Here is a 26,379-nt window from a genome sequence, read left to right as displayed (position 1 = left end):
TCATGACATCTTACGAACCAGAAATGACCCATTTATGCCTACTGCATGTTTCCTGTTAGCTAGTCAATCTTCTATTCCTTTATGTATAGCAGAGCAAGCAGTGGTCCTAGCAGTGACCCTTGGGGAACACGTCTGTCTACCACCCGACAGTCCAAAAACTAATCAGCTACCATGATTTGTTGCTTTCTATCCTTAAGCCAATGTTTTTTTTTATCCAATTGGACTCTGACCCTCCTATTCCATAAACCTCAATTTTGTTAATCAGCTTTTTATGTGGTATTTTATCAAACAGTTTCTTAAAATCTGTACAGCCAACATCCACCATGTTCCCTCCTCAGCCTTCTCTGTTACTTCACCAAAAAATTTCAGTTAGATTAGTCAAGCACAATCTACCTTTCACAAATCCATGCCGATTCTCTTAAATTATCTCAAACCTCTCCAAGTGCCTGTTGATTTTTTCCCTGATTATAGGTTCCAAAACCTTACCCACCACTCAATTTTTTTTAAATTCATCCAAGGGATGTGGGCTTCGTTGGCTAGGCCAGCATTTATTGCCCATGCCTAGTTGCCCTTAAGAAGGTGGTGGTGAGCTGCTTTCTTGAACCGCTGCAGTCCATGTGGTATAGGCACAACTACAGTGCTGTTAGGAAGGGAGTTCCAGGATTTTAACCCAGCGACAGTGAAGGAACAGTGATATATTTTCAAGTCAGCATGGTGAGTCACTTGGAGGGGAACTTCCCGGTTGTGGTGTTCCCATCTAGCTGCTGCCCTTGTTATTCTAGATGATAGTGGTCGTGGGCTTGGAAGGTGCTGCGTAAGGAGCCTTGGTGAAATGGCTGAAGACTGGCATCTGTGATGCTGGGGACCTCCAGAGGAAGCCAAGATGAATCATCTGCTCAGCAGTTCTGGCTGAAGATTGCAGCAAATGTTTCAGCCTTATCTTTTGCACTGATGTGCTGGGCTCCCCCATCACTGAGGATGGGGATATTTGTGAAGTCTCTTCCTCCAGTGAGTTGCTAAATTGTCCACCACTATTCACGACTGGATGTGGCAGGACTGCAGAACTTATATCTGATCCATTGGTTGTGGTATCACTTGGCCCTGTCTTTCACTAGCTGCTTATGCTGTTTGGCATGCAAGTAGTCCTGTGTTATAGCTTCATCAGGTTGACACCTCATTTTTAGGTATGCCTGGTGCTGCTCCTGGCATGCCCTCCTGCACTCTTCATTGAACCAGGGTTGATCCCCTGTCTTGATGGTAATGGTAGAGTGGGGGATATGCCGGGCCATGAGATTACAGATTGTGTTCAAGTACAATTGGGCTTTTTGACCCACAGTGCCTCATGAATGTCCAGTCTTGAGTTGCTAGATCTGTTTGAAATCTATCCCATTTAGCAGAGTGGTAGTACCACACAACACAATGGAGAGTATCCTCTCTGTGAAGGCGGGACTTTGTCTCCACAACAACTGTGCGGTGGTCACTACTACTGATTCTGTCATGGGCAGATGCATCTGCGGCAGGCAGGTTGGTGAGGATGAGGCCAAGTACGTTTTTCCCTCTTGTTGGTTCCCTCACCACCTGCCGTAAATGCAGTCTGTAGCTATGTCATTTAGGACTCGGCCAGCTCAGTTAGTAGTTGTGCTATCACTCTTGGTGATGGATATTGACGTCCCCCACCCAGAGTACATTCTGCACCCTTGCCACCCTCACTGCATCCTCCATGTGGTGTTCAACCATGGAAGGGCATTGATTCATCAGCTGAGGGAAGCTGGTATGACCAGATGCCATGAGATTTCCCCCATAACAAGGGAAGATTGGAAGATTAAGGCAAGCCTTTCCACTATCTCCACCCCCAATTCCTTTAGCATTGGATGGTAGCCATCCAGACCAGATGACTTACCTATGCTAAGTATAGCCAGGCTTTCCAGTACTACCTCCTTTTCAATTTTCATACCATCCATTGCCTCCACTATCTCTGCCTGATCTACTGATAGTTTGTCAGATTCCTCTTCCTTAGTAAACACCAATACAAAGAACTCATTAAGTATTCTCATCTTGCCCTGTGCGTCTAAGCATATATCACCCTCTTTGTCCCTAATAGGACTCACTCCACCTCTTACTACCTGCTTACTATTTACATGCAGGTGGAAGATTTTTGGGTACCCCTTTATGTTTACTGCCATTCTATCCCCACACTCTCTCTTTGCCAGTGTTATTTTTCTCTTCACCTCCTCCCTCAACCGATCGTATTTGAGCTGGTTCTCACTTGAAGAATTCGCCTAACGTGCATCATTTGCCCTCCTTTTTTATTCCACCTTAATCTCTCTCTATCTCCACCATCATCCAAGGAGCCCTGTTTCTCACTCATTTGCCTTTCACCCTCATTGGAATGTACCTAGCTTGTAGCTGAAGCATCTCTTCCTTAAAGATTACCCATTATTCCATTACAGTTTTTCCTGTTTTACCCTGGCTAGATCCCTTCTCATCACATTGAAATTAGCCCTCTTCCCATTTAGAAGTTCCATGTTAGATTGTTCCTTGCTCTTCTCCATTACTAATCTAAACCTTATGATACAATGATCACTCCCAAGTGTTCCCGCACAGATATTTGGTTCACTTGGTCCACCTCATTTTCCAGCACCAGATCCAGCAATGCCTTCTTTCTAGTTGGGCTGAGAAAATACTGAACAAGGAATTTCTCCTGAATCCATTTGAGAAATTTCTTCCCCTTCCTACCATTTACATTATCCCAATCGATATGTGGATCATTAAAGTCCCCCAGTATTACCACTCTATAGTTCTTGTACAGCTTTATGATTTTCCTGCCAATTTGTTCCTCTACCTCTCTCTCATTATTTTAAGGCCTATAGAATTCTCTAAGTAGCGTGATCTTACCGTTTTCGCTTCTTAACTCTAACCAAATGATTCAGTCCTTGCCCCCTCAAGGACATTCCTTCTTTCTAACATTGCAATGTTTTCCCTAATCAGTGTTGCCAGCTCACCTACTTTTTTCCTTCTCTTTCTTTTCTGAACATTTTATATCCTTGTATTTTATGCCTGGAATGTTCATGTGGCACAGTGGGTAGCATCCCTCCCTCTGAAGCAGACGCTCTGGATTCAAGTCCCACTCCAGGGGCAAAATGTTTAGCTCGGCGGGTACATGCCTGACCTGCTCGAGCGTGAAATGGCGTATGTTGACGTTGGGCGAGCGTCCCGACATCATTGCACAGTCGCGTGATAGTTCGGCCGGCGGGCATGCGCCGGAGTTGGCGACGCACCCGTCGACAATTAAAAGGCCTGTTAAGGCCATTAAAGAATCAATGAAGTTAAAGTTTTCGCTGCCTGTCCGACTTTACGGTTGGCGGGCAGGTGAAAAGGCCAAGCGGCCTTTGCATTTTTTTGGAAACCTCATCCACGGGCGAGATGAGGTTTCCAAAAGCAAATAAAAATAAAATAAAAGTTCTAAAATTTAATTAACACATTCCTGCTCATGTGACAGAGTCACATGAGGGGACATATTTTATTATATTTTTCAATTCTTTATTTTTTCTTTTGAAAAGTGTTCATCTCCCTGAGGCAGCTCCGTGCCTCAGGGAGATTCTGAAGTGCGCACTGATGAGCATGCACGAAGTTCGCATTCGCCCCACTCGCCCTCCCCCCACCCCCGCCCGCACAGGCAGTGCTGAGCGCTGCCGCTTGCGTTTCACGCTGGGCGGGTCTTAATTGGCCCACCAGTATGAAATTGCCTTCCGGCCTTGATCGCGGGCGGCGGTCAGCTTCTCAACCATCCCTGCCCGCCCCTGCCGAGCCCACCCGACAAGGGCTAAATTCTGCCTCAGGGCTTGATGGTCAAGGAAGGTATATTCATAATGTGGCCAAAGAGGTTGAATATCAACTTGTAAACCCTTTCTACATATGCCAATGGCAGGCAGTAAGAGCAGGAGAGATTCCTGATCAACCATGTGATGGAAAGGAATTGGAGCCTGTCCATAGCTTCTGGCTACAATATGCATGTAAATGTACATGTTGCCACAACAACTCAGACTCCTTGTGGATGGGTGGATCAGTTGGCTGGACAGCTGGTGTGTGTGGATCAGAATGGTGCCAAAAGCACAGGGGGTTCAATCCTAGTTCCGGCTGGGGTGGATTCGGGGGCTGCCTCCTTGGCCTACCCATGGAGAAGCTTGTGATGCTATGGATTGGACCTGCTTTCAGGTGGAGAGCTGAAGGAGAGGATATTAAGCACCCAGTCCTCACCATTTCTAAGCCACATTTCTGATATTGCCACTACATCATATTCCCACACTGCTATTTGTGCTTGTAATTCACCACACTTTGTCCATTGATGCACAGGCATTTTAACACTGTCTTTGCATTCCTCATAGCCCTTCTTAGTCCACTCCTACCAAATATAACTTCAGTTTTTTTACCGCTAAAGAAAGAGGCTTTGCAAACCTGTCAGAGTGTAATGCTGTGGTGCTATTTTTCTTTTCCCCCACTAGCATAAAAAAGGTATTTCACCAAACTTTCAAAGCTATAAAATAAAGAAAATAAGTGTGCCTAATTACTATTCTTACTGAATATGTTTGAATTTCTATATGCTAAACATTCAATGCCTTTAAAAAAAATATGCTGTTCAATTGTAATTTTGTGACACAAAAAAGCACCTCAAACACAGAAAGGTTTCTGGTGGGCAGGTAATCATGAGCATGGAAACAAAACCTTGAGTACTTGAGTACATTTTCAACCATTTAGGATACTTTTGTTGGAAATTTTATCTGAAGTTAAATAAAGTCAATTAATACGCGGTTATTCCAAAACAGTCTAAAAAAAACTAACTGCTAGCACAAATCCATGAAGCTGCATGTGAGAAGATTTTTATTATTTTTTTCTATCATCCACATACAGACATAAATAATGCTTATTAAATAAGTAATAATCTAGAATTCACAATCTAAGAAAGGGGAGTGTTAAATTTTAGGTGTAAAATTGCCTTTTAAGTTGTATATTAAACTACAAAGATCATGTCAATATTTTGTGTGGATTTATGCTGGTGTTTCTTGGATGTGACCAAAATGATAATGATTTGAGTCAGATTTATAGTCTTTGTTAAACTTACTTTTCTTCCACCACCTGCTTTTGGTATTCTTCATATTCTTCTCTAGTCATGCCTGCCGCAGCTGCAGGGTCTGAAGCACCTCCTTCTTCTTTCTTTTCTTCATCTCCACCTCCAAGTCCTAAATTCTTCACCTGCCCACTCACCATCGATTTTAATAGGAAAGACATACTTTTATCAATATAACAATTAATCAGATATAAAGCTATAGATAGAAGATTTATATATATATATGGAAAAAATGAACAGGGGACCAGTCAGCCTGCTGGCTTTTACTTTAAACGCAGGGAGCTAGTCAAGTGCTTTTGAGAAAATGGTTTGCTTTCAGTAATCTGGATTAAACCATTGAACGCTTCAATTTTCCAGAGGCAGATGGTTCAGATCACGCTGTACATCATTATACTCCACTGTCTACTTTCAATAATATTTTCGGCTAATTTTTTCAACAGGGTCATTTCTGCAGGCTCTTATTTTCTTGCTGGTAAAAATAATTAAAGAAAAATAAGTTAAAATGTGTTACAATTGATAGATTTGATTTGATAAGCATAATTAAGTGGCTTATTTTAATCGGGTGGCCACACAGCTGCTGTTGAAAAGCCACAGAGCTTTAAAGAGAGATTTATGTAAAAAAAAATATACATGGCACCTTAGAATCATAGAAATTTGTGGCCCAGAAGGAGGTCATTCAGACTATCATGTCTGTGCTGGCCGAAAAACAGCTATCCAGCCTAATCCCACTTTCCAACATTTGATCTGTAGCTTACAAAGGTTATGGCACATCAGTTGCATATCCAAGTACTTTTTAAATGTGATGAGAATTTATGCCTCTACCGCCCTTTCAAAAAGTGAGTTCCAAGCCCCCAACTTGCTCTTCAACCACGGTCTAATTCTTCTACTAATTACTTTAAATCTATGCCCCCAGTTATTGATTTTTCTGCTAACCAGCCACCCTTTCTAGCCCCCTCATGATTTTATACATCTGAATTAAATCCCTCCTGAGCTACCTCCATTCCAAAGAAAGAGCCCCAGCCTATCGAATCTTTCCTCATGGCTAAAATGCTGTAGACCTGACAACATCCTTATAAATCTCCTCTGTATCCTCTCTAGGATGATCTCAGGATGATACTAGCTGTATTCAGATGACCGTCAAAGCTGGATAAGCAATCTGTTTCCAAGAACTATTTTATTTAAAAGAATATATACCCCAGTAGCACAGAGCACAACAGTGCACATTAATACCAGTGCCATTCTCTGGAATGTTCCCAACTCAAGTCAATCGCTCATGCATTACCACATTGTCACATGTGCGCAATGTACAGTGAATATAATGTATATCCGTTTGTACTTAGAGTCAGAAGATTGTAATTTGAGATTAATTTGAAAAAGATATTTATGATAACATTCTGTAAAGAACATTTCCCAATTCAATAGGGAAATTAATAACAATTTACTACAGTGAATTCTATGATGTATTTACTCTCAATTTTCGTAAGGGCAATAGTAGCATGTTTTGTATTTTTAATGCAGAGTCAATTCATTTTTCAAATTCAATTCAATTCATTTCAATAACAAGTACAACAGAGTACATTTCCATTATGGAAGAATTATGCTGTCAATGGGTATTATTTGATGAAATGCTATTGCATAGGATTTTAAACCACAAGGTTTTTATTCATAAGGACATAAGAGCTGTAGGAGGAGACAATTGCTGTGAACATTGGTCCTTAAAACCATTTACAAATGTGCAAACCTAGGATTGGGATTTCCTGGCCCCATCGTGGTGGGACCTGCCGAGGGAGATTTGGTAGCCCAGCTAATCCCTGGGGCAGGAAAGCTGGAGGGCAGAAAATCATGCCCTGGGTCCCAAATGCAAAACCTAATTGTTTATATCATGCTGTAGGTAATCTCCAAAGAGGTTCATTACGTTAACATTTTTCTGATTAAAGATTCATTCATATAAAGGTCAATTATGCAACGCATTTTGTGTAATGAGAAGTTGCTTTGACTTTGCTTCAATGGACTGTGTAGTGTAATTCAGATGGGAAGTCTTCCACATCGAAAAAGGACAAATGGCATAAGACTATTTCACGGAATCAATTTCATTCTACTTCACATTCCCAACAGCTGCAGTTTTACTACAGCCATTGGAGAGCAATGTTTATAATGTTCCCACGTGGTCCAATAGATTAACAAGCACCCTTTAAAGATTGTTTTTAATCTTTTAATGCTGACTGTCTTGTTGACTCTCTCTTAACATTAAATTTAATACCATTTGAATGTCAGTGAGTAATGTTTGGTGTGGGGAATGAATGAAAGCTTCCTCCACTTAAAAATGTGACCAGAACTCCTCCAAGTGAGAACTGGACTCTTTGGCTAGGGCAGAGATTACCACTTACAGAAGGTAGATATTGCATAGAATTACCAAGGCCATGATGATATTCTGGACTAGTTTCAATTGCGTAAGGAAGTTGAAGAAGAATTTCCCAGATTTCTTCCCCCACACTGGCCTTATTTTTATGTGGCTTATCGCTTCTCCCAGGAGATCACATAGGATGGAATTTTCTAATCCTGGACTGAGTCCCGTGGCGGTGGGCGGGGACAGGGGTTGGGGGGGTGGCAGGGGCTGGACAGGGAGAGTTTCCTGTTGTGGAAGCTGGTGGGAATTGGTGCCGTCATGCGCGACGCTGGCCTAATTAATTATGCAGTTGGGGAATTCCCAATGTTTTGTGCGGCAAGGTGGCCAGGATGGCTTGAACCTTCACCAACATATCCAGGCGTCATATTCAAAAGACACCCGGACATCAACTGACCCACTGTTGAAGAAGAAGATCCACCTCCTGTAAACTCCTGAAGACAGATGATCCACCTCCTGGAAGACCCTTAAGATAGAAGATGGACCTCCTGGAAGATCCTGAAAATAAAAGATTTGCCTCCGACAAGATGCTGCAGCTCCAAGATCCACCCACTGCTGCAAGTAATGTTCCAGGGCTCCATCTGATCTCTGCAGACTGCCCCAGGCCTTCTTCAAGTAGGTCGCGACATGTCCATGCTACATTGGTCCAGACATATTCTGAACCGACGTGATATCCCGCTGGCTGTGCGGCCAACCAGGCAGGGGGAGACGATTTGTTCAGGCCTTCATCTTCATCCCATTAATGAGTTGCAAAATGGTTTCACGTCGGCCTTGGCAGGAATGGTGACCTGCCATGACGGGCGGGAGCTCAAGTTCCCACCTTCATTTTACGCTGGCGGGAAACTGATTTTACAGCTCATGCTGCATTGTCCCCCCGCCTACTGTCCCCCCCTATTCAACCCGCTGTGGGGGTACTGGAAAATTCCGCCCATAGTCTTGGGTGGACTGGTCAGTGTAAGTATTGTGTGGAACAAGCTGGAAGGAGCGGAGAAACTTTTTTGATCATCATTGTTCATTCATATGTGGACCTTATCAAAAGCCTTCTTGAAATCCAACTACATCACATCCGCTGCCTGTCCCTTATCTATTCTACAAGTTACATCCTCAAAAAAACTCCAGTAGATTAGTTAAGCATGATTTCCCTCTCATAAACCCATGCTGAACTGACTTCGTTTAATCCCATTAATGCCTTCCAAGTGTTTTGTAACCACATCTTTTATAATAGACTCTAGCATTTTCTCCACTACTGATGTTAGGCTAATGGTCTGTAATTCTGTGTTCTCTCTCCCTCCTTTTTTAAATAGTGGGGTTACATTTGCCACCCTCCAATCTGTAGGAACTGATGCAGAGTCTATAGAATTTTGGAAGATGACCAGCAATGCATCCAATATTTCCAAGGCCGCTTCCTTTAGTATTCTAGGATATATATCATCAGGCCCTGGGGATTTTTCAGCCTTCAACCCCATTAATTTCTCTAGCACCATTTTTTTACTAATACTGATTTTCTTCAATTCCTCCCTCTCACTAGACCCTTGGTTGCCTAACATTTCTGGGAAATTATTTGTGTCCTCTTTTGTGAAGACAGAACCAAAATATGTGTTCAATTCTTCTGCCATTTCTTTCTTCCCCATTATAGTTTCCCCCGTTTCTGCCCGTAAGGGACCTACATTTGTCTTTGCTAATCTTTTTCTCTTCACATATTTATAGAAGCTTTCACAGTCAGTTTTTATGTTCCTTGCAAGTTTACTCTCATACTCCATTTTCCCCTTCTTGAGCAATCTTTTTTGTCCACTTTTGCTGAATTCTAAACTGCTCCCAATCCTCAGGTTTGCTGCTTTTTCTGACAATTTTATATATCTCCTCTTTGGACCTAATACTATCCCTAATTTCTTTTGTAATCCATGGTTGAGCCACCTTTCCTGTTTTATTTTTGCACCAGACAGGAATGAATAATTGTTGTAATCCATGCATATGTTCCTTAAATATTAGCCATTGCCTATCCAACGTCAACCCTTTTAGTAAGGTTCCCCAATCCATCATTGCCAACTCACGCCTCATACCCTTGTAATTCCCTTTATTTAGATTCAGGACCCTAGTTTTGGATTCAACTTCTTCACTCTCCAACTTAATGGACAATTCTATATTTTATGGACGCTCTTCCCCAACAAGATTGTTAATTAATCCTTTCTCATTGCACAATACCCAGCCTAGGCTAGCTTGCTCTCTAGTTAGTTCCTCAATATATTGGTCTAAAAAACCATCATGTACACACCCCAGAAAATCCCTCTCCACAGTATTATTGCTAGGTTGGTTTGTCCAATCTATATGTAGATTAAAGTCACCCATGATTACCGTTGTACCCTTATTGCATGCATCTCTAATTTCCTGTTTAATGCCTTCCCTTACATTTCCATTACTGTTTGGGGGCCTGTAGAACAACCCTCACCAACGTTTTCTGTCTCTTGGTGTTTCTTATCTCCACCCAAACAGATTCCACATTATGATTTTCTGAGCCAATATCCTTCCTCACTATTGCATTGATTTCCTCCTTTACTAACAGTGCTACCCCACCTCCTTTCCCTATTTGTCTGTCCTTCCTAAATATTGAATACCCCTGGATGTTCAGTTCCTATCCTTCGTCACGCTGCAGCCATGTCTCCGTAATTGCAACTATATCATAACCATTTATCTATTTGCACTGTTAATTCACCTACCTTATTGCGAATGCTCTGCGCATTAAGATACAATGTCTTTAGATTTGTCTTTTTAACCTTGTTAGTCATCTTTGCTTTATTTTGCACTATGACCCCATTTGTTTTTCGCTCTTCTTTTTTCTGCCTTCCACTTTTGCTTCTTACTTTTATGTCTTTCATTTCTATTCATTTTTCCCCCTCCTCTGTCTCCCTGCTCAGGTTCTCATCCCCCTGCCATTTTAGTTTAAACCCTCCCCGACAGCACTAGCAAACAACCGCGCCCCCCCCCCTACCCACCCCACTCCCCCCCCCCCCCCCCCCCGCCATCCCCCCCCCCCCCCCCCCCCCCCCACTCCTCCCCACCCCTACTGAGGGCATTGGGACCGGTTCTGAGGAAGGTGGGACCAGTACAAATAGGATGGGTTATATCTGGGCAGGCCCGGGACCAATGTCCCAGTAATCTGAATCCCTCCCCTCTATACCATTTCTTCAGCCACATATTCATCTGATATGTACTGTTATTTCTACCCTCACTAGCACGTGGCACTGCTAGTAATCCTGAGATTACTACCTTTGAGGTCCTACTTTTTAATTTACCCTGAGCTATGTGGGAAGTCATGGACACTTCCAGTGTCCCTGGCGCAGGAGGAACATATCACGGGTGCAAGCTCTGCAGCCATTAGTTGCTCCCTTTAAAGAATATTAACTACACTAGGGGACTTATTCCACTCCAAACACTCCCACTACAGTCCAAAGTCCTCACCTTATTTTGTTTAAGCTAATGGACTGCAGCAGTTTAATTATTGAAAAAGTAGAAGTAGAAGTACTCACCTGGCCTTACTCACCAATCAGCTGCCTCCCCTCCGTCACGTCACTTTTTGAATCGTGATGTCACCTTGAACTCCACTGCCTGAAGGTCCTGAGGGTATGCCTCTCCTCTCCGGTCCCGGCCTCTGTTTTTCATGTCCTTTTATACCGCTTTCGCTGGCCTCTCCTCTCCGGTCTAAAACTTACCTTCTTCTAATCCTAACAGCAACTTTTAGTTAATTGATAAATTAAAGAAAGACTAGACTTTAGATAGAATTTAACCCTTAATTTAACCCTTAAACTCCCTCAGTCACCAATCTCCAGCTGAAGCTCTCTACTGCAGCCAAACACAGCACTCCAGTGCAGACAGCTGGAGAGCTGACACAGACTAATAAAAACACTACAGGTGGTGTGCAATGTTGTGGGATGTTTTATAGGCTGGACTAGCATTAGTCTATAGTCTCTAGGACCTGTTTATATTCTGATTTCTTATCTGTATGGCTGCATTTTATTGATCATGCCACATCAATTTGTAATGGTATTTTATCATTTAAAAATAGCCTCTGACACAACCCAAGTTTGGAAGGTCAAAATCCACCATTGGTTTTCTGTGCATGTGTGAACAAGTGTACATGCATAGATGGGTATTGGTGGCCATCTTTGCCACCATCTTGCTTTGGCAGGAGACATAGTGTCCAACCAGCAGATTACTTTTGAAAATGCAGTCATTGATGTTGTGTATACAAACGTGGCAGCCAATTTGCATACAAGAAGGAACCATGAACAGCAAATTAAAGAATGCCCAGATAATGTTTTTGATCATGTTGGACAAGGGAGAGATGTTGTCCAGGATAATTGCTGGCTCTTATTTGAATAGAACCATGGGATCCTTTACATTCACCCAGGCAGGCAGTTAGGATCTTAGAACATGGAATCATAGAATGGTTACGGCACAGAAGAGGTCATTAAGTCCATTGTGTCTGTGCTGCCTCTCTGCAAGAGCAATGCAACTAGTCCCACTTCTCTAGCCATTCCCTTAGCCCTACAACTTTTTCTCTTTAGAGAATTAACCAATACCCTTCTGAAATCCACGATTCAATCTGCCTCCACTGCACTCCCAGGCAGCGCATTCCAGATCCTAATCTAACCTATCCTAAATTTTTCCCTCATCTTGTCTTTGGCTCTTCTGCCATTTTTACCTCAGGCAAATAATCACCACTACTTGCATAAAGACAATAAATGCTAGCCTTGTCAATGACACGCATCCAAAGAATGAATAAAATAAAAATCATCTTAAATCAGTGTCCCCTGGTACTCAACCCTTCCATCAATGGAAACAGTTTCTCCCTATCTACACTGTCCCGACCCTAATAATTCTGAATACCTCTACTAAATCTGCTCTCAGCCTTCTCTTCTCTAGGAGAAAAACAGAAAATGCTGGAAAAACTCAGCAGGTCTGACAGCATCTGTGGAGAGAAAAGCAGAGTTGATGTTTCGAGTCCATATGACCCTTCTTTAGAGCTGCAAAAAAGTAGAAAAGTGATGAAATTTATACTGTTTAATGTGTGTGCAGCAGCTGAAGTTGGATAGAAGGCCGGCGATAGGTGGGGGCAAAGAAGAGATTAACAAAGATCTCATGAACAAAAGGACAAAGGGCAGAATTTTCCCCCCCGATCGGGGGGGATGTGGGTGGGCTAATTAAGGCCCGCCTAGCGTGACGTCCGCAAGGAAGTGCTATGTGCTCCCTGCGCTGGTGGGGGGGATTCCCTGAGCCAAGAGTGTGCTCTTTCGTGCATGTGCACGAAAAGCACATTCATCTCCCTGAGGCTAAGTGCTGCTCAGGGAGATCGGCTCCTGTCTGAAAAAATTTTAAAAACAGAAGAAATAAATTTCCCTGACACTGTCACATGAGTTGGGACATGTCCATCACTTTCATTGACAATTTCATTAAAAATTTAAAAACCTAAATGAAACCTCATCCCGCCTGTGGATGAGGTTTCATGCTTTTTCTGAAGCCCGCCAGGGCTCCCGGCCTGCCCGCCAACCTTAAGGTTGGACAGGCAGGTCTATTAATTACTTTAACTACTTTGTCAATGATTCTGCTGAGCCCCCGCCCACCTGAAAGTTGAAATGGGGCGCGGTGACGTCAGGAGTTCCGCTCGATGTCATCCCGCGTCATGTTACGCGTCAGTGAGCGGGCCCCGCCCCCCCCCGCTCGCCGACCGGGAAACCCTGGCCAAAGGGAATGTTAATAGTAGTGATAAGGGCTAAAAAAGGTGCTGATAGTGACAAAGGTAAGAAAGCAGAATGTGATAATAGCAGAACAAGAGCAAGCACTTTGAAAAGAACAACATGAACAAGTAACAGATGGCCCTTGTGGGGTTGGGGTGGAGGGAGGGGTCAGTGGTGGGAAAAAAAGGATCGAAAATGGTATAAAAGGGGGGATAAAAAAGGGGATAAAACAATGAATAAATGAATAAAAATGAAAATGAATAAAAACAAAAAAAGTGGATAAAAAATAAAAATGAATGTTGAAAATAGGGATAAAAAAGGGGTGAAGATGGAGGAAAGAGTTCATGTTCTGAAGTTGTTGAACTAATGTTAAGTCCTGAGGCTGTAAAGAGCCTAGTCGGAAGATGAAGTGCTGTTCCTCCAGTTTGCGTTGAGCTTCACTGGAACATTGCAGCAGGCCAAGGACGGACATGTAGGCATGAGAGCAGGGTGGAGTGTTAAAATGGCAAGTGACAGGAAGTTCTGGGTCATGCTTGCAGACAGACCGAAGGTGTTCTGCAAAGCGGTCACCCAGTCTGCGTTTGGTCTCTCCAATGTAGAGGAGACCACATTGGGAGCAGCGAATGCAGTAGGCCAATTTGGAAGGAGGTGCAAGTGAAGCGCTGCTTCACCTGAAAGGAATGTTTAGGCCCTTGGACGATGAGGAGGGGGGAGGTAAAGGGGGAGCTGTTGCACCTTCTACGATTGCATAGTAAGGTGCCATGGGAAGGGGATGAGGTGTTGGAGGTGATGGAGGAGTGGACCAGGGTGTCCCAGAAGGAGCAGTCCATACGGAATGCTGACAGGGTGTGGGTGAGGAGAAGATGTTTTTGGTGGTGCCATCATGCTGGAGTTGGCGGAAATGGCCGAGGATGATCCTTTGAATGCGGAGGCTGATCGGGTTCATGGTTCTGGGAGGGAGAGGAAGGCGTGAGGGCAGAGGAGCGGGAGATGGGTCAGATATAGTTGAGGGCCCTGTCAACCACAGTGGGTGGGAAACCTCGGTTAAAGAAGAAGGAAGACATGTTTTGGAAAGTGGCATTATCAGAATAGATGCAATGGAGGTGAAGGAACTGAGCGAATGGGATTGAGTCCTTACAGGAAGCAGGGTGTGAGGAGCTGTAGTTGAGGTAGCTATGGGAGTTGGTAGGCTTATAATCAATATTGGTGGATATTCTATCACCAGAAATTGAGACAGAGAGATCAAGGAAGGGGAGGGAAGTGTCAGAGATGGACCATGGTAAGGTGATAGAGGGGTGGAAATTGGAAGCAAAATTGCTAAATTTTTCCAGGTCCAGATGAGAGCATGAAGTGGCACCGAAACAGTCACTGATGAACCGAAAAAGGGTTGTGGGAGGGGGCCTGAGTAGGACTGGAGCAAAGAATGTTCCACATACACCATAAAGAGACAGGCATAACTGTGGCCTATGCAGGAACCTATAGCCACACCTTTTATTTGGAGGAAGTGAGACAGGTTGAAGGAGAAATTGTTCGATGAGAGAACAAGTTCAGCTAGATGGAGGAGAGTGATGGTGGATGGGGATTGTTTGGCCTTTGTTCATGGAAGAAGCGGAGAGTCCTCAGACCATCCTGGTAGGGGATGGAGGTGTAGAGGGATTGGACGACCATGGTGAAGTGGAGGCGGTTAGCGCCAGGGAACTGGAAATTGTTGATATGACGTAGGGCATCAGAGGAATCGTAGGTGTAGGTGGGAAGAGACTGGACAAGGAGAGAGAGAACGGAGTCAAGATAGGAAGAAATAAGTTCCATGGGGCAGGAACAGGCTGACAAAATTGGTCTACCGAGACAGTCTTGTTTGTGGATTTTGGGGAGGAGGTAGAAGTGGGCTGTCCGAGGTTGAGAGACTATGACGTTGGAAGCTGTGGAGGGAAGATCTCCAGAGGAGATGAGGTCAGTGACGGTCCTGGAAACAATGGCTTGATGTTCAGTGGTAGGGTCATGGTCCAGGGGGAGTTAGGAAGAAGTGTCTGAGAGTTGGCGCTCAGCCTCTGTGAGGTATAGGTCAGTACGCCAGACAACAACAGTACTACCCTTGTCAGCAGGTTTGATAACAAAGTCAGGGTTGGACCTAAGAGAACGGAATGTGGCAAGTTCAGGAGGAGACAGGTTAGAGTGGGTGAGAGGGGCAGAGAAATTGAGATGACCCATGTCACACCGACAGTTCTAGAATGAAAAGATCAAGAGCAGGTAAGAGGGCAGAGTGAGGAGTCCAGGTGGAGGGAGAAAACTAAAAGCAGGTGAAAGGGTCTGTGGAACTAGGGGAAGACTCCTGCCCAAAGAAGTGAGCATGGAGACGAAGGCAGCAGAAGAAGAGTTCAGCATCATGCCAAGCCCGAAATTCATTGAGGTGAGGGCGCAAGGGTATGAAACTAAGTCCTTTGCTCAGTACTGAATGTTCAGCATCAGAGAGGGGAAAGTCAGAGGGTAATGTGAATATATGGCAAGGGCTGGGATGAGAAGATAGGATGGGGCCAGAGGAATGGGAAGGGGTGGAGGGCCCTGGATAGGTGATGGTGTCTATGAGTGGTTGGAGCTTCTCTAGGGAGTACAGCCTCAGCTTCTCCAATCTATCCATGTAACTGAAGGCCCTCATTTCTGGAACCATTCTCGTAAATCTTTGCTGCACCCTCTCTAATGCCTTCACTTCTTTCTTAAAGTGCAGTGCCCAGAATTTGACACAATACTCCAGTTGAGGCCGAATAATATTTCATAAAGGTTCACCATAATTTCCTTGCTCTTTTAATATATGTCCCTATTTATGAAGCCCGGATGCCAAATGCCTTATCAATTAATCGCTCAACCTGCCCTGCTATCTTCAACAGTTTGTGCAATCAAACACCTAGGTCCTTGAGCACAGTAGCCTAATGGTTATGTCACTCACCTAGTAACCCAAACTGACTGGATGAATGATTCAGAAACACAAGTTCAAATCCCACCATATTAACTGGGATACTTAATTCCACCCAGGTCCCTCTGCTCCTACACCCCCTTTAGATTTGCATCCTTTATTTTATATTGCCTCTCCTAATTCTTCCTACCAGAATGTATCACTTCACGCTTCTCCACATTAAATTTCATCTACCACTTGTCCGCCATTTCCACCAGCCTGTCTATGTCCTCTTGAAGTCTATCACTATTCCTCACCATTCACAATACTTCCAAGTTTGTGCCATCTATAAATTTTGAAGTTGTGCTTTGTTTATGTCATCAATTAGATCAAGAAAAATATGGTCCTATTACTGATGCTTAGGGAATCCCATACTTAATAATCATTTGGTAATACAGAACTTGAATATTGCCAAAAAAGAGATATGCACTCATCAAGATAATCACAAGAAATTACCAAGAGTAATGGGGAAACAACATTTCATACTGCATGAGAAGAGAGTGCTAATTGGTTGGCAAGTGGACTCTGATTGGTGGAGGCGTTGCCATGGAGAATGCAGCATGGAGCAATTGACTGCCCAGCTTTGTTCAAATTCAAAACAAAAACAAAAATACCTGGAAAAACTCAGCAGGTCTGGCAGCATCTGTGGAGAGGAGAACAGTTAACGTTTCGAGTCCGCATGACTCTTCAACAGAACTAAGGAAAAATAGAAAAGGGGTGAAATATAAGCTGGTTTAAAGGGTGGGTGGGACAAGAAGAGCTGGATAGAGGGCCAGTGATAGGTGGAGATAACCAAAAGATGTCACAGACAAAAGGCCAAAGAGGTGTTGAAGGTGGTGATATTATCTAAAGGAATGTGCTAATTAAGGGTAGAAAGCAGGACGAGCAAAGTACAGATAGCCCTAGTGGGGGAGGGGTGGGGTGAAGGAATCGAACTTAATCAAATTCAAACTGGGCAGGTCAACACTGATTGGTCAAGGCATTGCCCTGGGGAATCAACCAGGGAATGACTGATCCCTAAGCTTTTTAATTGAAAAAGGCACAATGTGTGGACATGTTCCTTCTGCCTGCAAAGGACACGGCCCTGTGTGTAAGTGTATGTGGCTTCTAGCGTGCCTAAGTGAGCCAAACTGTGAGCCCGACTGACAATCTTAAATTGGTTTCCAGTGTAATTCTTAGCACAGTCAGGATTGTTTAGCAGATGTTGTCCAATCGCTGAATCACAACTAATGTTGGACGCTATGTTTTGAGTTTTGCAACCATAGGCTGATTGGGTATGGTCAGTACTTTGCCTGTTGCAAACAGCTGAAGAGATTTTCTGCTTGCTATGCTCTGCCATCATACCACATTGAAATTCATTTACAACATTGCTCATTTGTATGATAGGTAAAACATCTTTTTGGCTTGGAGGCAGCTTCATATTAGTATAGTAACGTGCATGCAACATCTAGCTTCACCTGTTGTTCAAATCTCAGGTAGACTGGGCACTTTTCAGGACCAAAAGTGGCGGCCTTAGGCCCATTCATGAGTTTGCGTGATATACAGCGAGTGATGGTTTGATCAGGATACCCATTATCTTGCAAGATGGCTTGGATGTATTTTAGTTCAGCATCGAGCTTGCACGGTGAGCAAATGGCTCGTGACCTATTTACAAGGATGTTGATAAGGCCAATCTTATGGCGTGTGGAACTGTAGGAGTCCCAATGCACCAAGTGAAGGTAGGCTTGCAGTAGACAGTAGTAGAGAACTCATTAGCAGATTTCTCAATGATTTCTCCCACAATTGGACAACATCTGTTCAACAATCCTGATTGTGCTAAAAATTACACTGAAAGTCAATTGAAGGTTGTCAGTTGGACTCGTAGTGTGGCCTAATCACGCATGCTAGAAGCCACATATATTCACGTGCAGGGCCCCATCCTTTGCAGACAGAAGGAATATACCTAATCATTGCACATTTTTCAACTAAACAAAAGCTTAGGAAACAGTCATTCCCTGGTACATTCTGCAGGGCAATGCCTTGACTAATCAGAGTTGTTACGACCCATGCCCAGGTGAGGTTGCCCCAAATTTATTGATCCAGGCAAGACCCCTCAATTTGTCACCATTTGGCTGGGACACCTCCAAATTGTTATGCCCCAGCTGAGGATGGGTGGACTAGCTTCCTGTCTTGATTCAGCCACCACCCCTCTCCCGACCCCACCCCGGCCTTTTGTGGCAACAAGATTTAATATAAAAATTATCACTTCCACGGACATCTTTTTCCCAGGCCCAATCGTTCTGGTTTTGAAGGAGCCAATTTGATCAGGCTTTCTTGAGTTAAACTTAAGAGTAAGTTTATTAACTACTAAAGGCAAGAAAGGATAAAACACCTGCATATACAGTCATACAGGTTAAAGGTAAGGATTTAGTAAGGGAATATATATATGGTATACAAAAGAAAGGCATACGGAACAATCCTTGACTCATGGGGAGTAGGTGATTGAACATTGCAGCCATTGCAATTTGAGATTCCAGTAGAATTGACTCCGGTGGACAAATAATTGGATTCAAGCTTCCAGCAGAGTCGACTCCAGCAGTGGAATAGTCAATTTTGAGGTTCCAGTAGTATTGAATTCAGTAGAGACGGAGAAAGATCAGGATACCTGCAACATGGTGATTTGCAGGGGTATTGTGTGTGGCTGTCACTTCTGAGTCAACGTCCAGCACTTGCTCTCTCTCAGAACACCTACCAACAGATACCAGGACAGCGCTTCAACTCACTTTTACACCCCTTCTTTGTATATTCTAAGTGGGAAGCAAATTCACAAAACTGTCTGGGTACTGCTCACAGGATTTCTTGATGAGATGATACTCATCTTCCATTATGTCCTATTGTCGCTACCGGAGGGAGCAATTAGTTTCTGGATGTCTTTAGAAGTACCTTGCCTGGCAACAGGGTGGGGTTCCATTAACATTTAGGGAGTCACCCTGCAGTATTCCAGTCAGTGACTTTTGTGCATTTTTAAAACTCAGGTCTTATTTTTGAAGTCCAATGTTTCCAGATGCAATTTGGTGTTTTTCCTTCATTATCATGACACTTACCCTCTTCCCTGGAGTGAAATGAGATTCATTCTCATTTCATTACCATAAGACCATAAGACATAGGAGCAGAAGTAGGCCATTTGGCCCATCGAGTCTGCTCCATCATTCAATGAGGTAATGGCTGATCTGATAATGTTCAACTCCACTTTCCTGCCTTTTCCCCATAACCCTTGATTCCCTTTTTAATTAAAAATCTGTCTATCTCGCCTTGAATATACTTAACGACCCAACCTCTACAGCCCTCTGCGATAAAGAATTCCACAGATTCACTACCCTCTGAGAGAAGAAATTCCTCCTCATCTCTGTTTTAAATGGGCGCCCCCTTACTCTGAGATTATGCCTTCTGGTCCTAGACTCTCCCACAAGGGGAAACAGCCTCTCAGCGTCTACCCTGTCAAGCCTCCTAAGAATCTTATATGTTTCAATAAGGTCGCCTCTCATTTTTCTAAACTCCAGTGGGTACAGGCCCAACTGACTCAACCTCTCCTCATAAGAAAATCCCTCCATACCCGGAATCAACCTCGTTAACCTTCTCTGGACTGCCCCCAATGCCAGTATATCTTTCCTTAGGTAAGGGGACCAAAACTGTTCACAGTATTCTAGGTGTGGTCTAACTAGTGCCTTGTATAGTTTTAGCAAGACTTCCTTATTTTTATATTCCATTCCCTTTGAAATAAAGGCCAACATTCTATTTGCCTTACCTATACCTGCTGAACTTGTATGCTAGCTTTTTGGGATTCATGCATGAGGACCCCAAAATTCCTCTATGCTGCAGCTTTCTTCAGTCTTTCCCTATTTAAATAATATTCAGCTCCTCTATTCTTACTACCAAAGTGCATAACCTCACATTTTCCCACATTATATTCCATCTGTCACATTTTTTCCCACTCACTTAACCTGTCTATATCCCTCTGTAGACTCTTTGTGTCATCCTCACTACTTGCCTTCCCACCTATTTTTGTGTCATCCGCAAACTTGACGATAATACATTTGTTCCCCTCATCCAAGTCATTAATATATATTGTAAATAATTGTGGCCCCAGCACTGATCTCTGTGACACTCCACTAGTTACAGGTTGCCATCTTGAAAATGCCCCCCCTCCCGTATCCCAACTATCTGTCATCTATTAGTTAGACAGTCCTCTATCCATGCAAATATTCTTCTCCCAGCACCATGGGCCCTTATCTTATTAAGTAGCCTTATGTGTTGTACCTTATCCAACACCTTTTGGAAATCTAAATATATTACATCTACTGGTTCTCCTTTATCTATCCTGCTTGTTACCTCCTCACAGAATTCTAATAAATTTGTCAGGCATGATTTCTCCTTCATGAAGCCATGCTGACTCTGCTTGATTAGATTATGCTTTTCTAAATGCTCTGCTATTACATCCTCCAAAATAGTCTCCAACATTTTCCCAATGACAGATGTTAAGATAACTGGCCTAGAGTTACCTGTTTTTTGTCTCCCTCCCTTTTGTTACATTGGCAGTTTTCCAATCCTCTTGGACTTTTCCAGAATCTAAAGACTCTTGGAAGATTACTATCAGTGCATCCACTATCTCTGCAGCTATTTCCTTTAATATCCTAGGATGCAACCCATCACGTCCAGGTGACTTAACGGCCTTTATCCCCATTAGTTTCCCTAGCACTTTTTCTCTAGTAATAGTTACTAGATTTATTTCCTCTCCCACTTTTGCCCCGTGATTATTTAGTATTTTTGGTATGCTATTAGTGTCTTCTACCGTGAATACTGATGCAAAGTATTTATTTAACTCCTCTGCCATTTCCTGGTTCCTCATTATTATTTCCCCAGCCTCATTCTCCAATGGCCTATATTGACTTTGGCCTCTGTCTTCCTTTTTATATATTTAAAGAAGCTCTTACCATCCATTTTTATATTATTTGTTAGTTTACCCTCAAAGTTTATGTTCTCCCTCTTTATTATTTTTTGGTCATCTTCTGTTGGTTTTTAAAACTTTCCCAATCCTTTGGTTTACCACTAATCTTTGCCACATTGTATGTTTTTTTCTTTCACTTTGATACTATCCTTAACTTCCCAAAAAAGGGAAAAACTTATAAACAACAAAACACTCTCATACACACATTCATTCTTTTAGCAATGGTCAATTTATATTTTCTGGTTCTAACTCAGCTCTTGCAATTTCTGAACAGGGCGTCCGCAATCACATTTGATTTCGAAGGAATGTGGGTGATTTTTAAGTGGTACGGCTGGAGGAACAAACTCCAACAGAATAACCTGGCATTCTGGGTCTTAAGCTTTTCCACAAAAGTTAACGGATTGTGGTCGGTATGGACTGTGGTCTCTCTGTACCCATTTCGGACATATATCTCAAAGTGTCTGAGGGCCAGTAATAAACCGAGGGTCTCCTTCTCTACTGTGGAGTACCGCTTCTGATGCTTGTTGAGCTTTTCAGGGAAGTACTCGATTGGTCTCCCTATTCTAGATTTTTCCTCCTGTAGGAGAACAGCCCCAACCCCGATGTCACTCGCATCAATGGCTACTTTAAATGCCTGATTAAAGTACAAGGCTGCAAGCATGGGCTCACCGATTAAAATGGCCTTCAGCTTTTCAAAAGCTATCTGGCATTTCTCAGTCCATACTACCTTTGCTTTTTCTTGTTTTTACTAGGCCTATCAGTGGGGCGGCTACTGTGGTCAAGTTTGGGACGATCTTGCGGTAGAACCCACTCATCCCCAAGAACCTCATGATTCCCTGTTTTGTGGTGGGAATGTGGAACTGGGCTACGGTTTGTGCCATGGCAGCCCTGGGCAGTATCTGTCCTTGACCAACTGTGTGTCCTAGTAGGTCATTTTAGCTTTAGCGAATGCGTTCTTTGTGAGATTGACCACCAGGTCAGCCGACTGTCCTTTCTGGAAGAGGGCTTCCAGTTGCTCTGCATGGTTTCCCCAGGTGTTGTTGTACACTAGGAGGCTGTCCAGGTACATGACGCAATTGGAAAAGTCTTCTACTACCTGTTTCATCAACCTTTGAAAGGTAGCTAGGGCATTTCGGAATCAGAAGGGCATAACCTGATACTGGTATAACCCCTTTCAAGTTACAAAAGCAGAGATTTCTTTCATGTGGGCCGTCGAGGGAACCTGCCAGTATCCCTTGAGTCAATCTATCTTCGTGATATAGGCTGCTTTACCTACCCTATCTATGCAGTCTTCCAGCTTGGGTATCGGGTAGGAGTCAGCTCAGGTCACTGCAATAGCTTTTCAGTAGTCAATGTAGAACCTTGTGGAGCCGTCCGGCTTAGGCATGAGCACAATTGGGGAGCTCCAGCTACTGTTGATAGGCTCTATTAGTTGGTGTTTCAGCATGTAGTTAATCTCCTCCTGGACCTGGGCCAGCTTTGCTGGGCCTAGACAGTAGGGGGATGTTTGTTGCTTTATGGGAGGGGCCTCTCCCACATCCACATTATGTAGGGTTAGGGTGGTGCAGCCCGTCTTATCTCTGCACAAGCCTGTAAATGCAGTGAGCAGCCTCATAGGTTCCGCACATAGGTGGGTGAATAAGGAGTCGCAGTTTGCTAGTATCTCTGTGTTAGTTAGTCGGGTAGCAGAGGGTTCAATGTGGGCCTCACCCACACCTCCCTCCAATTCATCCCCACTGCTACCCTCCTCCTCCAGGTTGGTGGGAATGGGACAGACCGCTACTTGCTTGTCCCCTTCTCGGCTGTGATACCGCTTTATCATTTGACATGACACAGCCTTTGCTTTCTCCCCCAGCCTGGGGACTCAGTTAGATAGTTCACTTCTCCGAGCTGCTTTGCTACTCTGTACGGGCCACTGAACCGGGCCTATATGGGCCACTGAACCGGACCTGTAAAGGTTCACCTGGTATTGGTAGGAATCCCAACACGTAATCTCCCGGCTGAAAGGTTCAGGTCTTGGCATGTCTGTCGGCCTGTTTTTTCATAGCCGTCTGGGAGATTTTCAAGTGATCTCGGGCATCTCACAGGCTGTCATGAGCCGCTCCTCGAACATGGCTACATAATCCAACTTGGAGATCTCCTCCTTCTGCTCGAAAACCCTCTCCTTGATTAGTTTTAGAGGCCCTCGCACTTGGTGCCCATAAACTAACTCGAACCGAGTAAGTTCCAGTGGACTCATTGGGTGAGTCCCTGGCAGTGAACAGCAGGAAACCTAGCCCTTTATCCCAGTCATGGTGGTACTCGTGGCAGTATGTCCTGATCATTGTTTTCAGGGTTCTAGTGCCCCCCGGGACTGCAGGTGATACGCTGAAGACTTCAGCTGAGTCATGCCCAGGTTACCGATAACTTCCTGGAATATCTTGGGCATGAAATTTGAATCCTGATCTGACTGGATCTTGGTGGGTAGACCATACCTGGTAAAGCTTTAGGTCAATTTCCTCACCACTGTTTTGGCAGGTATGTTTCTCAGGGGAACTGCCTCTGGGAAACAGATAGCCATGTCCATGATGGTAAGGATATGCCTGTGGCCCCTTTTATTTTGGGTAGGGGTCCCACACGGTCCACTAACACCTTGCTGAATGGTTCTCCAAAAGCCGGAACAGGAATCATAGCTGCAGGTTTTATTGCAGGATGGGGTTTTTCCGGAACCTGGCACGTGTAGAAGGTTCTGCAAAACCTATGAAGGCACGGCTAGTAGAAATGCTGGCTGGTGCGGGCTTGGGTTTTGCGTATGCCGACCTGCCCAGCCATCGGAATTTTGTGAGCTAGCTGCAAGTTTTCCCCACGGTACCTCGGCAGCACTACCACCTGGTGGATCACTGTCCACTCCTCATTTGCAGGTCTGTGAGGGGATCTCCATTTCTTCATCAGCACCTCATTTTTAATGTAGTAGCATTCAGGGACTGTTTCTGCCTCAGCCTCAATGTGAGCAGTCTGAGCTAATGTTTTTAACTGTGGGTCAACTTGCTGGGCCACTACCAAGGAAGATTTATTTATCACTACCTTAGCGTTGTCTAGATTCCCAAAAAAAGGTTTCAGATAACCAGGCCGGAGGGTCTTCTGTCTACAGTGCCACTTCAACTTCCACTGATGGAGCTTGTTGGGCCATAGACCGGGTTACCATACAGTCAGGGAAACTCCAAGCACTTTCTGCTGCAGCTGCTCATTCTCCTGGACTTCAGTTGGCTTCCCTGAGGCTTTTATCTTTGATCCTGCCAGGGCATTGCTGAGGAGCAAGTCAATCCCGTCCACAGGCAAACTGGGGGCAGCTCCCGCGTTCACTGGTCCTGTTACAAGGTCGCACTCCAGATGTATCTGGTATAGGGGAATGGGCATGTACCCTTCTGCAATCCCCTTTACCAGGGCCTTGGCACTTATGGCACTCTCTGGTGGGAAGGTCATGCCTTTTCCCAGCAGTAGAGTCTGGCTGACCTCTGTATCCCTCAATATCACAACAGGCTTACTCACCTCAACCTGGGAAATGTGGCCACCCTTCCTTCGGATATAAAGTTCTGGTAACCTTCAGGGATTCAATTAACCTCATCCGCACCCTCAGGAGTGCCTCTACAGGGATTCGCAACCATAGTCAGAGCCATAGCCTGGTCTGCTATGCTTTCTGACTGACTCCCATTCTCTGCATGAGGAGTATATGCCCCGATAAATCCCACTGAATTTTCCCGTAACCTCCAGCAGTTGGCCTGGATGTGCCCTACCTTATGACATTTAAAACGCACAGGCTTCTTGGCCTCACTTTTCATCTCAGCACCACCCTTTCTGTCCTGAGGACCTTCAGCATTTCCCTCTCTCCCATTGGTGCTCAGCCTCCTATCACTCGCCCCCCCACCCCCTCTCTATCCTTGCCAGTTGGTTGGGGGTGACTTGGAGAGGGTCCCTTCTGGAACAAGGGTTTGTGGATCAACTCATAAGTGTCAGCCAGTATGGCTGCCTGACCCCTGTGACCCCCTTCTCCTCTAGCTGTGTTCTTACTGGAAAGGGTAGGGAGATTTTAAACTCCTCAAAGAGTTATTGCATGGGGGTTTTTGTAACTAGCTTCTGTTTTAAGTGCCCGCACCCTCTGGTCAAAAGCAAGTTGCTTAAGCCTTTCAAATTCCAGGTCCCTCTGGTCAGGGCATTTCCTGAGGGTATGGAATTTCTGATTATACATCTCTGGCACTAACTGGAAGGCACTTTCCTCAGGCAGGAGGGAGTAAACCTCGTGAGCTTTCCCTGAAAGCTTACTCTGCAGTAATAGGGACCACTATTGGACTGGCCACTTTAACTGCTTTGCTCACCACTCAACAGAGATAAAGAAGGCTTCCGTCTCTGCTACACCAAACTTAGGGATTAGATGAGCAAACCGGGCTGCCTCAATCCTTGAGCAGAATTTTCCGTGACTACTGGCGTTGGGCGTGATCGGTGGCGTGAGCGAACAAATGGTGCGATCAGTTTCATGACGGCGTGAAACCAGTTTGCAGACGACCGTTCAGCCCGTTGATGGCAGGCCGCGTTTCCCGCCATCGGACGTCGGGAACCTTATTGTCATACATCAGAATATCATTATCAGACCATCCCTCCGGAATCGTTCACCCCCGCTGGATCGTCCATCCACATCGGCAGGAAAGCACACCGACGTGTTTCACAACAGCACATAAGCGACATGCACTTGGCGGCCTTCACTTTGAGGGGAACTCGGAGGTGGGTACACAGTAATTTGTGCAGTGCTTGCCAGGGTCGCCTGTTGGACTTGAGGGGTGCTGGGGGATCGGGGTTAAGTGCAGCCCTGCCATTGAGGTGACTTGTGGAGGGGGCGGTGGGTGTTGCGGGGAGGTTGGTGGAGGGGTGCCAAGAGCCTGCCGTTGAATATGGTGCACAAGCATTTGAGGTGGGGGGCAGTGTGGGCGAGGGAAGTGGCCACGCATTAGAGAAACCAGTATAAAGTGACCATTCCTCTGCAACTCACACAGTTCAGGCACAGCCACATTGATAAGATTAGAGTCGGGCTTCTAGTTTATCTGCCCACTCAAGCAATGCAGAGGCATCAAAGTGCTACCAAGTGCTCCAAAGCTTTTTATCCCCCCCCGTCCCACCACCCCCATCACATCCCCCAGCACAGACTGCAGAGGCATG

The 26,379-nt window shown here is 44.6% G+C and overlaps 1 protein-coding gene across 1 annotated transcript in view; it reads right to left on the bottom strand.

Annotated features, from left to right (window-relative positions):
- cplx4a (complexin 4a) overlaps nt 1–5,386 on the bottom strand; it is an 89,434-nt gene extending 84,048 nt beyond the window's left edge. Inside the window, exon 1 of the mRNA XM_078551876.1 lies at nt 5,120–5,386. Within this exon, the coding sequence (XP_078408002.1) occupies nt 5,120–5,286 (167 nt within the window). The 5' untranslated portion in view covers nt 5,287–5,386. The remainder of the gene's footprint in view (nt 1–5,119) is intronic.
- Between the last annotated feature and the right edge of the window lie 20,993 nt (nt 5,387–26,379).

Source organism: Cetorhinus maximus, chromosome 1 (assembly GCF_964194155.1).
Source record: "Cetorhinus maximus chromosome 1, sCetMax3.hap1.1, whole genome shotgun sequence".
In the NCBI taxonomy this organism is placed as follows: Eukaryota; Metazoa; Chordata; class Chondrichthyes; order Lamniformes; family Cetorhinidae; genus Cetorhinus; species Cetorhinus maximus.
This window is presented reverse-complemented; position numbering and strand designations above follow the sequence as displayed.